Source organism: Tamandua tetradactyla, chromosome 18 (genome assembly GCF_023851605.1).
Source record: "Tamandua tetradactyla isolate mTamTet1 chromosome 18, mTamTet1.pri, whole genome shotgun sequence".
Taxonomy (NCBI): Eukaryota; Metazoa; Chordata; class Mammalia; order Pilosa; family Myrmecophagidae; genus Tamandua; species Tamandua tetradactyla.
Genome location: NC_135344.1, coordinates 62,266,197 through 62,280,147, shown reverse-complemented (window position 1 = coordinate 62,280,147; position 13,951 = coordinate 62,266,197). Strand labels below are relative to the sequence as shown.

Sequence of the window (13,951 nt, the reverse complement as noted above, 5' to 3'; positions counted from 1 at the left end):
AGTTAAGAAAGCTTACACAGGTGGTCCAGGCAAGAATTGATGCTGGCTTGGTTTAGAATAGAAGCAGTAGAAACAACAAAAGTGGGAGAATTAGGAATTTATTTTAAAGGTGAGATTTACTAGCGATACAGTAAAAAAGGGATTGGGATACAGTAAAAAAAAGAAGATTGAAAAACTATTGCCAAGTTGCAGCTTGAGCTACTGTGTAGATGGTGGTACCATTTCTAGAATAGGTACTAGAGGAAGATCAGGTTAGAGAAATTGTATTTGTCACTTGATGCATTAAAGGGTCTCCCTCCTCAAAGTTTGTGAACTCTTTTAAAAAATTTAAAATATATTGCATGTAAGATTGATACAAAGGCATTTTTCCTCTATTATATGGCCCTCCATCTCAAAACAAAATGACTTTCTATATGATTTGAGAGTACTGCCCCATCCTACATTTATGCACTATAATGTTCCAATTTATAATTTATGATAGAGTAGAAAAATAAATAAATAAAAAAACCCTCTCTACAGGGAACAGAGAAGCAGCAACTTAGATGTGTGAAATACAAAAAGTCTGATAATATTTATTTAACAAATTTCTATCTGCTTGCAAAAAGTATTTCTTAACTCTCAACACAACATATTTATTTTAGTCTTAGCTTTATGCAGATAAACAAACTTGGATCCAACTCTCTGACCTGGTTTTGAGTCCTTCTTACAAAAATATCTAATGATATCAGGACACAGTTCTAAGGCACAAGGCTACTTTGCTTCAGTTCCCTTTCCCACTACCCAAATTTTAAAATATCTATTTCTGCTCTATTATTCACTTCTCTTTTTTCTAAACACCCAATTTTCTCTCTTTTCTAATCATTTTTAAAAGGAATATGGAAAAAGTACACAGAAGTAAATTCACATATACACAAATTTCACATAAAAGAAATTAAAGGTTAAGCAAGAATTACTAGACCATGATTTTTCTTAATTAAAAATCTAGAGTCTTCTATGACTTCTCACCTTAGCTTTCAGTAGCATCACCGAACCCTCTGTAATGATAGAATGTTCTATATCTAAACTGTTAATTTAGTAGCCACTAGCAACAAGCGGCTAATGATTACAAACTAACGTGACTAAGGAAAAGCATTTTAATTTCATCTAACTACCACACTGGATAGTGATTTTCATAGCCAAACAGAGACTTGTCAAATCTTTCTTCAAATTTTCTTGTTGTCAATTTTTTTCCCATTTCCAACAATGCTACTGTAATTTCACATTATACACACATCATACATACACTACTTTCTCCTTATGTGCAACTAAAATATTACCTCTTTTTGTACTTCACTGAAATATTGTTTCAATTTTAAGTGTGACTATATCATTTACTCTGCACAAAATTCTTTAATATCTAAAAGAATACAAAGAATAAAACCCAAATAACATCAAAACTGCTCCAGAAGCTGATCTGATGTGTTTAAGGCTTACTGCTGAAAAAATTCTGATTCAGTCAGAAAGATCTACTCATCATTTTCCACAAAGACTGCCAAGCTTTATCATGTTTTAGTCATAGTATGCTATCAATTATTGACAACCTCATTTCTATTTGAAGAAATCAAATCGTAAATCTTCCCCACCTATGGAAATAAAACTTTTCTGACTACTGCTCCAATGAAGTAATTATCACCTGTAAATTTCAAAGCCAATTTATGAATTACTTAAACAGTGACTTATTCCTTTAATAAAACTTAAATATTTTATTATTTAACTTTCATTTATTTCAGACTTCGTTGCTCAACCTGAAGGCAAAGGCATATCATTTAGCCCTAAACGTAGTGCCCTCCAGACAGCATTCAGTCAGATGTTAATAAATCAAAGAAGATAAAGGATAAAGGGAAAAAATGATTGTTAGGAATTTCTCTGCAAAGGGCCCAAAATTCATTCCTCATCTACATTACAGAAAGCTCCAGGAGACTAAAAATGATTATGAAAAATCAAAACACAGCTGAGTCCTAACAGGTTCCTGGCCTGGCTGTTCAACTTAAGTCCATACCACTAAGGGAGAACTTTTCCTGCTTTCTTCTCAGACCTTTAGGAAACTGTACCTTAGTCTATAAAGGAAACTAAAGAAGTTCTTACTTTAGTCCAAATCAAGAATTTAAGCCCCACTTGAAGTATAAAAAGGCTCCATCCAAAGTAGGTTCTAATAAGTCAGATAAAATGCATTTCCCCAAACAATATGAAAGAGACAGGTTAAAATGAAGGAATAGAGAAAGAGCACCAACAATCAGGCCATTCTTACGCTCAATCAAGAAGTATATAAGAAAATAAGGAAAAGAAAAAGAACATTTTGGTCAGCTGAAAAAAGGTTCAGAGGTCATCAATTTCTACTATGTACATATAATTTAAATATTATTTTAATCTTTTGAAAATGGGAGTTTAGTCATTTTTAACTGTCATAAGATTATTAACCTGTCTAGGAGAAATTTTTACCCTAAGAAAAGTTCTTGAAGTTATTTTCTAAAGAATGTTTGATTAAAATCTATGAAGTAAAACATTTCGAAACTCAATTCTGTAGTGAAGAAACTAAGACTATTTATGCCTAAGAGTTGCTTCTAGGAAAACTCTTTTGTTACTCAGATGTGGCCTCTCTCTATATATATAAATTCGAGTCTGAAAGGAAAATTATTACCCTCACCTCGACATGGGATAGGACAGCCAGCGGTGAAAGTCTCCTTGAAAGTATGGGACATGACTGCCAGGGATGAGCCTAGTCCGGGTACCATGGAATCAACAATACCCTCAGAACCAAAAGGCAGAAAAGAAATGCAACAAAATAAGGTATCAGTGGTTAAGATAGTTCAAATTGGAGGCTACTCTTACACGAGCTTCAGCTAGATACTGCTAATTGCCATGGTTTGCCAACCCCCAACCAATATCATTACTGTTAAACTTAAAGAACACCTATAGCTCTAACAAAGACTACAAAAATCTCACACACTGAGTTTACTTTCCTTAACCTTCAAAGAGTTCCTAGGACAGATTGGTCCTGAAACCCAGAAGGGCCAGCCTTTCCAAGAATGGCAACCAATTCCATCCCCCTACTCTATATACTCAATACCCCTTTTCAAATGAAAAAAGTTAGAATGGGCATACCCCAAAGAGTCCTATAGATTAAGAGTAGAATCAAAGGAGGAGTGGTAATAGAGACAAGAGGATTTAACAGACAAGTATGACTACTGAATCATAATTCTGATGTTTCTTTTGGCCTCTGTTGTTTTGGAGCAGCTAGATGGTAAAACTCAAGTTGTGGGATGGTAACCCATACCAAACTTTGAAATCTCTTCTATGTGTCAAAACGTACTCTTGAAAATTATTGGTCCTTTTTATTATTATGATTTTTAAAATTTTTTGTATATCTGTTTTTTAAAAAAACTCATTTCTAACTTATTCTATCTTATACAGTCCTAAGTGGAACAAAAGCTTCATTTCCAGTTCTTTGAGCTGTGTCCATTTAAAAATGCACCAAATGACATCCTTTCTATGTGCTTCTCTCTAATATACAAATAGAGCAAGCAAAATCTTCTTTCAACACACTAACAAAGAACACTACCATGTTTTGGAGGAGTTTCTATTCCCTTAAACTCTATGTATGCCTACATGTGAAAACAGCAAAAGAAAAGAATATTAACCTTGATATGAGTAAAGGATGGCCAACTGCTGAACTCAATTCCTTCTCTTAAGCTTAATTTAAAATTATAAATAACCCTTAGCTCTGTCCCATCAAGTGGGTGGGAAGGAAGATAAATGGGCATGGGCAGGAATTAATTTTCTCCAGGTTCCTTGTACTGCTTTGCAGTTTTGCAGGAGAGTTGGAATTTGTTTGGAAGGTGATGACACCACTTTGTTCTGTAAACCAACCTCCTTTGGTACAGTGGAAGAGCAAAGCATATATTTTCTGACTGATTTTTTAGTACCGTTTCTCTCAAAAATTAAGAGGATTTCTTAAGGTGAAGAACTAAGCATTTTAAACGTAACCTTTTTATAACTTCAGGAAACTAAATGATCATAAGAATCAAATAATATAAACCATGTAGGGTGCATATGAACTAACTTCTATCAGGTTCATATATGTAAAAAAAATTGAATAACTTTTCCCCATAAGTATTCTGTAATTTACCTGTCTGATAAAATTATTTTTTTCTTTTTTAAGTTACAAAAATATAACATAGTCAAACTGGAAAAGTACACATTTCAAATGATAAATCAATATCTAGTTATAGATATTCTACAATCACACACCCTATTTTTGTTTTATTAAGGGAGGAAAGGTACATGTGGAAAAGGCAGATGAAATACGGAATATAAAGGATCAAGCCACAGTAGGGAATCAAAACAAGAAAATCCCACCTATCTTGGATAGAAATAACTAGATGAATGAAATAATGAATACAAACCCACCAACCAAAAGTAAGGCTATGAATTTAATTGAGGTCAATAAAGACCTTTAAATAACCAGCATCTGGGGCCTAAATAAAGGTTTATGAGAAATGAATTGGTGATCTCAGTTCAGATATCCTGGAGGTCTTATCGACGTGAGTGTACAATACTGAAGGTAACATGTATAGAATAAGAACAGACTCCATTTCAGATATGGGTAAACAGCAATTACGTTAAATTACTATTTTCACAAGATATCTGAAATGGTTCAAAACTGCCATAAATTTTTCCATTTCCAGAAACAAACATTAAATAATACCTATTATGCCTTAAATGCACATACATTAAAAAAACATTTTATACTGAAATACATTTACTGTATGGGATTTTTTTAGTGTACTACAAAAATCTGGGGTGTTAACCTCCCAGAATTTTTTTTTTTAATTTTATAGAGAAAAACTCTCATGACAGCGATGAGAAAGCAATCCCCAACCACCCATTTGGTATAATACATATCACTACCAACCCCAAAATACAAAGTTGTGCCCAGCAATATGAATATTAGGTTTATGAAAGCTATAATTAATTTTTTTTTAAAAGGAATAATTAAAAAAAAAAAGAAAAAAACACATACCCAAGTTGAGCAGCGTTATGTTCTAGAAGAGGTATATTTACTTTAAATACATGATCTAAATAAAAAATCCCACAACATAAACCAGTCAGAATAAATTAACTGGTTTTTCTGTTTGGCTTTGTTCTACAATAGCCAGTATTTACACTGGATGGCTTTGTATATTATAACACCCTGTTTTCTACAAAACAGAAATTTTCAAAGGTTTAAATTTGACAATTCACCTTATTAAGATCTGACCTAATTACTTGATTTTGAAGTAATTTTAGAAGCCATAAATGCTACTTACCACATATTTTACAGCACTTATAAACTGATTGTGGAACAGCAGATGCTGAGTTTCATCTTCTGGATTTGAAGCTGTGTAAAGCATTCCACAAACATTACAAGAAACTGCTCCAAATCGTTTCTGTCCTGCATCCTAGTTAAAAAAAAAAAATACACAAAGCACAAAAGATTTATCACGCCCCCCAAATTATTCCGATATCGTCTCTAAGGTTATAGTGTGAACATAAAATGAGAACTATTTAATCTATAAGTAACATTCAATGCTAATTATAAAAATTAAGATACTAATCTCTAAAATTTGTGTGTACATTTTAAGAAATAGTTTCTACTTTAGTAATCTGATTACTCTGGAATAGTAATTGTTTTACAAAGTATTTTCTATTCTTGTCCTTTATTCAACAAGAAAATTTCAGCAATATAATGTAACTTTAAGAATAAAACAAAAAAGCATAATCACTTCATTCTTTTCCTGCTCTATAAGTATGAAATTTGAACTAAATTAATTACTGAAAATAAGATCTAAGATAAAGTATCTCTAGTGCCTTAGAACAAGTATCAAATAACAAAAAGAAATCAAATGATAAATAAATGATAGTGAATTAAACTAAAGAATTAATTCTAAAGAATGAATATACTGACAAATGTGACCCAAAACTTATTTCAGGTAGTTTCCAGAGCAGTGAGCAAGCACTTCTGCCTGTTTCCTCAATGATATATGGAAAATAGTAGTATTATCTACCTCATAAATTTTCAACAAGGATTAACTGAGTTAATGAGTGAAGCAAAATGGAACAGTACACTCAAAACGTATCAGCTGTGGGCAGGCCACAGTGGCTCAGCAGGCAGAGTTCTCGCCTGCCATGCCAAAGACCCGGATTCGATTCCCGGTGTCTGCCCACGCAAAAAAGAAAAAAGTATTAGCTGCTATCATCATTACCATCAACTCCAGAAGAGCACTACCTGATGGAAATATGACCCACAAATTTAATTTTACATTTTCTAGTAGCCACATTAAAGAAATAAAAATAAACAGGTGAAATTAATTTTATAACATTTTATTTAGCCCAACATATCCCAAATATTATCATTTCAACATGTAATCAATATAAAAAACTACTAGTGAGACACTTTACATTCTTTTTTTGGTACTAGTCTTTGAAGTCTGATAAGTATTTTTACACTTACAGCACATTTCAATTCCGAAGAGCCACACACATTTCAATTGTTTAACAGCCACATGTGGATACATACTGGGAAGAGCAACTCTAGATTCTATTTGTTTAATCCTGTATTATACTGACTAGACAAGAGGAACATTATTAAACTTGACGTAAAACAAGTTTTCTCCTCATTATTCCTTAAAAAATTCTAGATGATCTTGCAAAGTTATGCTCCATTATTAAATTTACAATCAACTGCCAACCCCCAAAAGTTCTTATTGATGGCTGTGCTGGATTGAAAGGATTATATGCCCTAGAAAAGCTACAGTAAAATACTGATCCAGTCTTGTGGGACCACTGTTTTCTTTTAATCCCTATTCGCACTGCATGTTGGAAATTTGACTCCGCCAATTCAAGGTGGGTCTTGATTAGTTTACTGGAATCCTTTAAAAAAGGAAACATTTCGGAGAAAGCTAGAGAACAAGGAGAGCCCACACAGCCAGAGACTTCTGGAGATGAAGAAGGAAAACATCCCTGGGAGAGCTTCATGAAACAAGAAGCCTAGAGAGAAAGCTAGCAGATATCGCCATGTTCACCATGTGCCTTTCCAGCTGAGAGAGAAACCCTGAACTTCATCTGCCTTCTTGAGCCAAGGTATCTTTTCCCTGGGTGCCTTACTCTGGACACTTTTATAATCTTGCTTTAATTGGGACATTTTCACAACCTTAGAACTGTAAACTTGCAACTTAATAAATTCCCCTTTAAAAAGCCATTCCATTTCTGGTATATTGCACTGTGATGCAATATACCAGCTAACAACTAGAACAATGGCACTGACCTAAACCCCATTATCTGGGGGACCTTCATTTTTAGGTTTCCTCATTCATTCAAATTAAATTTCTATTTTTATTTTTGGGGGTGTGCATGGTCTGGGGAATGGAACCCAGGTCTTCTCCATGGAAGGCAAGCATTCTACCACTGAATCACTCAAAGTAGATATGTTTTAATCATTCAAAGACATTGCCCTCTCTTTTCTAACCTGTCATCTAATGACAGAGTACTTAACGTTCTATTTCAAAGACACTGCCCTCTCTTTTCTAAACTGTCATCTAATGACAGAGTACTTAATGTTCTATTTCAAAGACACTGCCCTCTTTTTTCTAAACTGTCATCTAATGACAGAGTACTTAATGTTCTATTTCAAATTAACTATTGGTTTGTCTTCTTATGAAATAGGCTCTATGTTATTTTAATATTTGAATCACCTACTGAAAGAATTTAATGATCAAATGACATATCTAAGAAAGTAACAAATGTGAAATAATGTACTATAATCTATTTTTTTTGTTTATGCTGTATGGTGGGAGGCACATTTCATTCATTTTCCATGTGACTGCTCCATTATTGCAGCACCATTTGTTGAACTATATTTTGGGTTGGGGTAGGGGTGGGAAGTACACAGACCAGGAATCAAACTCGGGTCTCCCACATGGCAGGAAAGAATTCTACCACTGAACTATACTTGCACCACCCTTATAATCTGTTTTCAAATGAAACTATAAGTATGGAAAATGAATTTTTATTATTTGTTGTAAGATGGATTCATTATTTGTAATTTGATATTTGTAACTATCAAAATTTTTTGTGGGCTGCCTTGGCATCCTTGTTACCTTGACTAAGCCACTTGCCTCAACACAGATCTTCAGCCCAGTTAATAAATAGTTTTCCAAGCCTGAAGCCTAGACTGCCCAAGCTCAAACCCACACATGTAGCCACTATCCACAGACTCACAAGCTTTACTCAGAACCCACAACTGGCCCAAATGATAAGCTAACCATCCCCTCTGCCCTCAGATATCCAGTTCCTTTACCTTTTCCTGTACATTAGCTTTAAATTAACCAATCTTTGACTTACATGGGAAATCTACTAACTCTACCCCTAAACCACAATAAAGGTTACAAGCCCATGCACCCCTGTGACTCTGATTCTATGCTCTCCACCTGTTGGTTGAGCCACCTGAGCCAGTCACACTTCCCATGAACTCCTCATGACACCCTTCTCTCCCTGGAACCTGTAAATAACAAACTATCTTTTCTCACACAATATGGCCTCAGTTTCCCATTGTGTTGCATCTGACCTCCATCCAGATGCAAATTTAAAATTCAATTTAACTAATCTGAAATACCAGGAATATTTCCATAACACAGATTTATGGTGACAAAAAAAGCTCTTTTGAAAAAAGGAGTAATTTATTCCTTAACAACATGCATAAATAGGACGTTTATAACAAAAAAAACAACTTAAGTTGTATACTTACTATGACCAACTGTTTTTCATCAGCTTTCTCTGCTTCTTTTAATTTCAAGTCCTTTGGAATTTTTATCTCCAAGTGGGAATTGCACGCAGACCAAGAATAATTTGTTGGTATTTCCCTTTTAAAAAACAACAGCATTATAATGTTATAGATCGATATCACTTCAAATTGAAGGAGGGAAAAAAATAACTTATTTTCTAAATCTTAACTTTCAAGAGGGAAGAATAATCATTTAAGAAATCAAGGGAAAAAATTATTTAAAAACTACTAATTTACAACAACAACAAAAACAACTGGAGTACCTACTATGGGTTGAATAAGTTTTAAGTTTTATAATTTTAGCCATCTGAGTTAGAGTGTGCCCTAGATACTGTTTGCTGGTAATACATAAAGCAAAGCCAGACTGAATTTAATTGTGAGGTTGACAATAAAACAATAAGGTTTTAATCTATTTAAAGCACTTCAAAATTCTGATACTACCCAGTATTTCCAAAGGTGTGGGGAATGAGCACTGTCAAACACTACTGCTGAAAGTATAAGCAGGCATCACCATTTCAGAGGGAAATTTAGCAATGCAGGATAAGTCCTATGAGCATTAAATCTATTCTAATGATACAGTCACACAAGCAGGCACAGAGATATGTTTATTGCAGGATTTTTTTTTTGACTAGACATAAACTAGAAACCACAATGTCCATAAAGTGGAGAACAGTTAAATAAACCATGACACTTTTGCACAATGGAATCTAATGCAGAATTTGAAAGAATGAGGTAGAACTAAATGAATGAAGGTCAAAAAATGTCCATAATTCATTAAGTTTAAAAAAAAGTCATAAAACAGTATATCTAGGCCTAGAAAAATATATAATGAAAAAGAAAGTGTTAAATATCACTGTCTTTCCACATGAAAAAATTGAGAGTTACTAGCAGAACTTTTTAGGTAAAAATCCCACAAACCTAAAATTGACAGGTACAAAATCCCCTAAGATCTCATATTTACACTTAAACTAATACCTTACCTGTTATCACTGGTTTTAAATGTCTGGTTAACACTGTGATGTTTGGAAGCTGAACCTGTAACTTAATCAAGAAGATGAGTTATATATTAAGTTTTGTATTAGGTCTCCATCTAATGATCAGAAATCATTATACAGAAAAAATTCGCAGCACTAAAAGTCTTATTTTAAATAAAAACCATATGACCATATGATGAACTTAAGACTGCTCTTCTACTTAGACATTAGTCCTCAGAGTAGAGACAAAGGCTGTTTTGTATGTAGACCACATGGCTGCAAAGAGATCTAAGGGTAGATTAACAGGAGGTTACCTCTAGTTTCACCAACAATTACTAACACTGAACAATAAACAATTGCTAACACTGAACAATGAACCATATAAATTGTTTAAATGCCTACATTATAATATAAAATCTCTAAATGGAAATAAATGCCAACATTTCCTGTTTAAAAAATTATAGTCTGCAGTTTTAATCACATCAATAAATAAAATTTCAATTCACTTTATTTTCTAATTGATAAATGCATTTCTCATACTTTTGGGACACTTGCCTTTATCTCATGAAGCGAAAAAGTTACGTGATGGCAGCAATTATCTGACTTCAATATTTTACTCCAAGTATACCTTCCCTTTAGCAGAGAGGAACAAGAGGAATGACAGGTTTCTTTTCTATATCCTCATGGTGCATCTCCCAATATAGAGGAGCAAATCCCCACATCCAAACAGCTCAAATAATACACTATCAAGAAAACTTCACAAGATTGGAAGAATAAAGCTTTGTGGAGTATAATAAGTGGGAAAATTGCAGTATTTATTAAATTCTGAATTCTGAAATACTAATTCAGAAATAAAATAAATGAGATAGAAAACTGATGGTTAAACAAAAATCTGAAATGGTAAAGCAAAAAAAGTCATGTATACTTGAGAAAAATACTGCTACCATTAGTATACTATAACTCATTAACTAAAACTTCTTGAGAAAGTAAATAACAAAATAAAAAATTCAAAAGAAAAGAACTTTGGGTAGAGTCAAGGGGTTATACTTTAAACAAGCCCCCAAACCAAAGCAATTTTCCCCAAACAATGGTGACAGTCACACATTTGAAATTAACAGGCCTATATGACAGAGGATGGAGTTTCCTGTTATGGTGACAAAAAACACATTTAAACATTATAAAATTCGCATATTTTCAAAGCATTACCTGAACATTTACTCTCTCCTGTATCAATTTTTGCTTCAAGAAGCTGAGTTGAAACAGCAGTGGTGTTTTCCAATGGACTATTTTCAAGCTTGGATTCCAAACACAGACTGAAATTCTGAAAACATACAATTAAAAATGTTAATATTTATATCAGCCTTTGAGTCTTTATCCCAATTTTAACATGGTAAGAAAATCTAAGGTAATACTTTATATTAAGAGCAATTCATACAGACATGCCTTAACAATCTAATCTACAATCTCACCCAAAGCTATCTTCTTTCAGCATCAGACCCAGTATTACCTTTCATTTTAAATTTTAAAACTTAACTCCCCCACAGATAATATTCCATAAATTTGCCTGGCTCAGTATCTTTCCTCAGAGTTTGATCTATCTGTTTAGATTTGTGCTGTCCAATATGGTAACCACTGCCACAAGTGACTGAGCACTAGAAATGTGGTTAGTACAAACTGAGATGCACTGTTTAAAAGTGTGAAACATACACCAGATTTTGAATACTGACTATATAACTTTAAGACTGATACTATATAATTAAAAGAATGAAATTGGAGTTGGCCACAGGAAAGCTTTCCAATGATGTATGGTTTCTTTTTTGCATTCTCATACCGCCCCCAAAGTACAAATTTGGCTAGGCTCTGAAGACAGCCAATCTCCATTTAAATCCTGGTTCCATCATTTATTAGCTAGTCACTAAGGCAAGTTACTTAAATTTCCAAGTCTCACTTTCCTCACCTATAATTTGTTAATAATAACAGAACCTATGCTGTAGACTGTGGTGAGGATAATGTCTTTTGCCAAACAAAGAAACAGAGCTCATTAAAGAAAAGCTATTAAAATGGTTAAACTGAGGTACCTCACTTCTTGCTTATGGAATAAAGAGAAATCTAAGTGTCTACTATAATGTAAATTCCTTAAAGGCAGGGAAAAAAAATCTTCTGTAGCCCTAGTACAGTGCCTTGGATGCAGCAGGTACTCAAATATGGTTTGAACTAATATGGTCACCACCACATTTCCTAGTCACTCTGACAGTGTGCACACTGTTGATACTGGCAAAAAATACTGGAAACAACTTAAAAGCCATTTAATAGGGTAAAAGATAAATTCTAGTATATTCTTTTCTTTACAGCTATTAAATTATCCATGTATCAATACACATCAAATATAAAGTTGACCGTACAAAAGCAAGTTGCAAAAACATACACAGTATGTTCAGATTTATGTAAAAATTTAAAACACAAAACACTGCTAGGTATTCTTTGTACCTATATATGCACACACACAAACACACACAGTAAAATTATAAACAAAAACAGAAAAAATTCACACCAATCAGAATTCTTATTTCTGAGGAGGGAAAGGAATGAAATGAAGAGTGAAGTCTTTTATATCTGTATTCTTATCATTTTAAAAATTTTTATTATTTTAAAAGATGTGAAGTAATTCTACAGAACGTTAATTCAGTATCCATACTATATGTTTTGAATATTCAAGAATTCTATAATGCAAAAAAAATTTTTAACACAGCAAAATGTTCCTCACAACAGAAGGCCTGCATAAAACCAAAGCACATTTCAGTTAAAAGTAATTTTATAAAAGGTTAAAATAACATGGTCTAAGTCAAAATAACATGGTCTAAGTAAGTATCTCCATTCTATTATAGTTTAGTCCAAAGGAACTGATTACATTTCTTATCCTTCAATATAGTCTCCATAAACTGCCTTTTGAGTTTTAACAGGCTTTCATGCAGCAAGAAATTAGAAGATAAACTCTCTGACATGTAACTAAAATGTGGTTATCAATTTCCTGACAAGGGATGACAACTTGAATAGAAAGTCATCCATCTCCTCAAGCATCCACAACTTAACTACACATATTACCAACTCACTACTTACTTCTAATTACTAACACTGGCTATTTGGTAAAACCTCTCTTGAAAATTCATCTTTTAATTAATGTTTTCTTTTTTCATTTGTACAGAAAATGAAATCTAAATGGTGTCCATTCCCTTTAAATTCACATTGGCTTTTAGTCCATGAGAACAAACACTGATCTATTTTCCCAAAGTGTCTCAGAAGAGAACTTTAAATTACTTCTAAATCAGGGTGACCTAAGTTTCTTCTGTGTTCATGAAGAATTTTTTGCTCAAATGATCTTCTGGTGTTCAGAGTATGTTACTGTAGAAGAATCCTGGGATGACAATCAGAACACTTGAATTCTAATCTTATTTGTACCACTTAACATGTGACCTAAATACTATTTCTCTATGGTTCTAAGTTTTCTCATCTAATAAAATTAAGTAATTAACACAAATTAGTGGAGTTAAAAAAAAACGTATTATGGACCTCCAGGGTTGTATGCGTATAAAATTTATGCTTATTGGTTTTATGTATTGATATTCTACGTGATTTCATTTGAAAAGAAATGGGCTTGCTTTTATAAAGTCTCGAAACCACTCCCTCTGATAATCATTAAAGTTTCTTCCAGATACATGATTCTGTTTCTCATTTAAAAAATTCATAACCACTCTAATTTTATTCTCAGACTGAAGGCTGAATTATTTACATCTTAGTTCATTTTATGTGTAGCAGTTCAAAATACCCACCCTAATTAAACTAAAAAAGAGAGTTTTTTTTTTAATTTTCAAATTTTAAGGGGTGAGTGGGAAAGCAGATTTGCTACAGGTAGAATTAATTTTAACATCTTGGTTAGAATCAACCTACTTTGTGTTCTAGGTGTTAACCATTATAACATATCTTGTGTGCTTACAGCTAATAAAAAAAAGAATAAACCAGTAGATTAAAAATAACACCTAGAACTCAACAAATTTATGCTTTATATAAAATAAAAATGAAGGGTGAAAATGAAAAAAAAAAGAATGAATAAACTGTTTATGTG

General features: G+C 33.0%; 1 protein-coding gene across 9 annotated transcripts in view; it reads right to left on the bottom strand.

Annotated features, from left to right (window-relative positions):
• Window positions 1-13,951, bottom strand: part of ESCO1 (establishment of sister chromatid cohesion N-acetyltransferase 1) — an 84,513-nt gene that overhangs the window by 29,799 nt on the left and 40,763 nt on the right. For 4 of the 9 annotated variants that reach the window (XR_013165237.1, XR_013165238.1, XR_013165240.1 and 1 more), the window contains exons 4-8: window positions 11,038-11,152; window positions 9,838-9,898; window positions 8,822-8,936; window positions 5,346-5,477; window positions 2,684-2,786 (exon numbers count right to left, since the gene is read on the bottom strand). Coding sequence is in view for 5 of the 9 variants with exons in the window: in XM_077135840.1 (XP_076991955.1) it covers window positions 2,684-2,786; window positions 5,346-5,477; window positions 8,822-8,936; window positions 9,838-9,898; window positions 11,038-11,152 (526 nt within the window). In the remaining 4 variants the exon portion in view is untranslated. The remainder of the gene's footprint in view (window positions 1-2,683; window positions 2,787-5,345; window positions 5,478-8,821; window positions 8,937-9,837; window positions 9,899-11,037; window positions 11,153-13,951) is intronic. The other 5 variants (XR_013165239.1, XM_077135836.1, XM_077135835.1 and 2 more) reach the window with 2 other exon arrangements.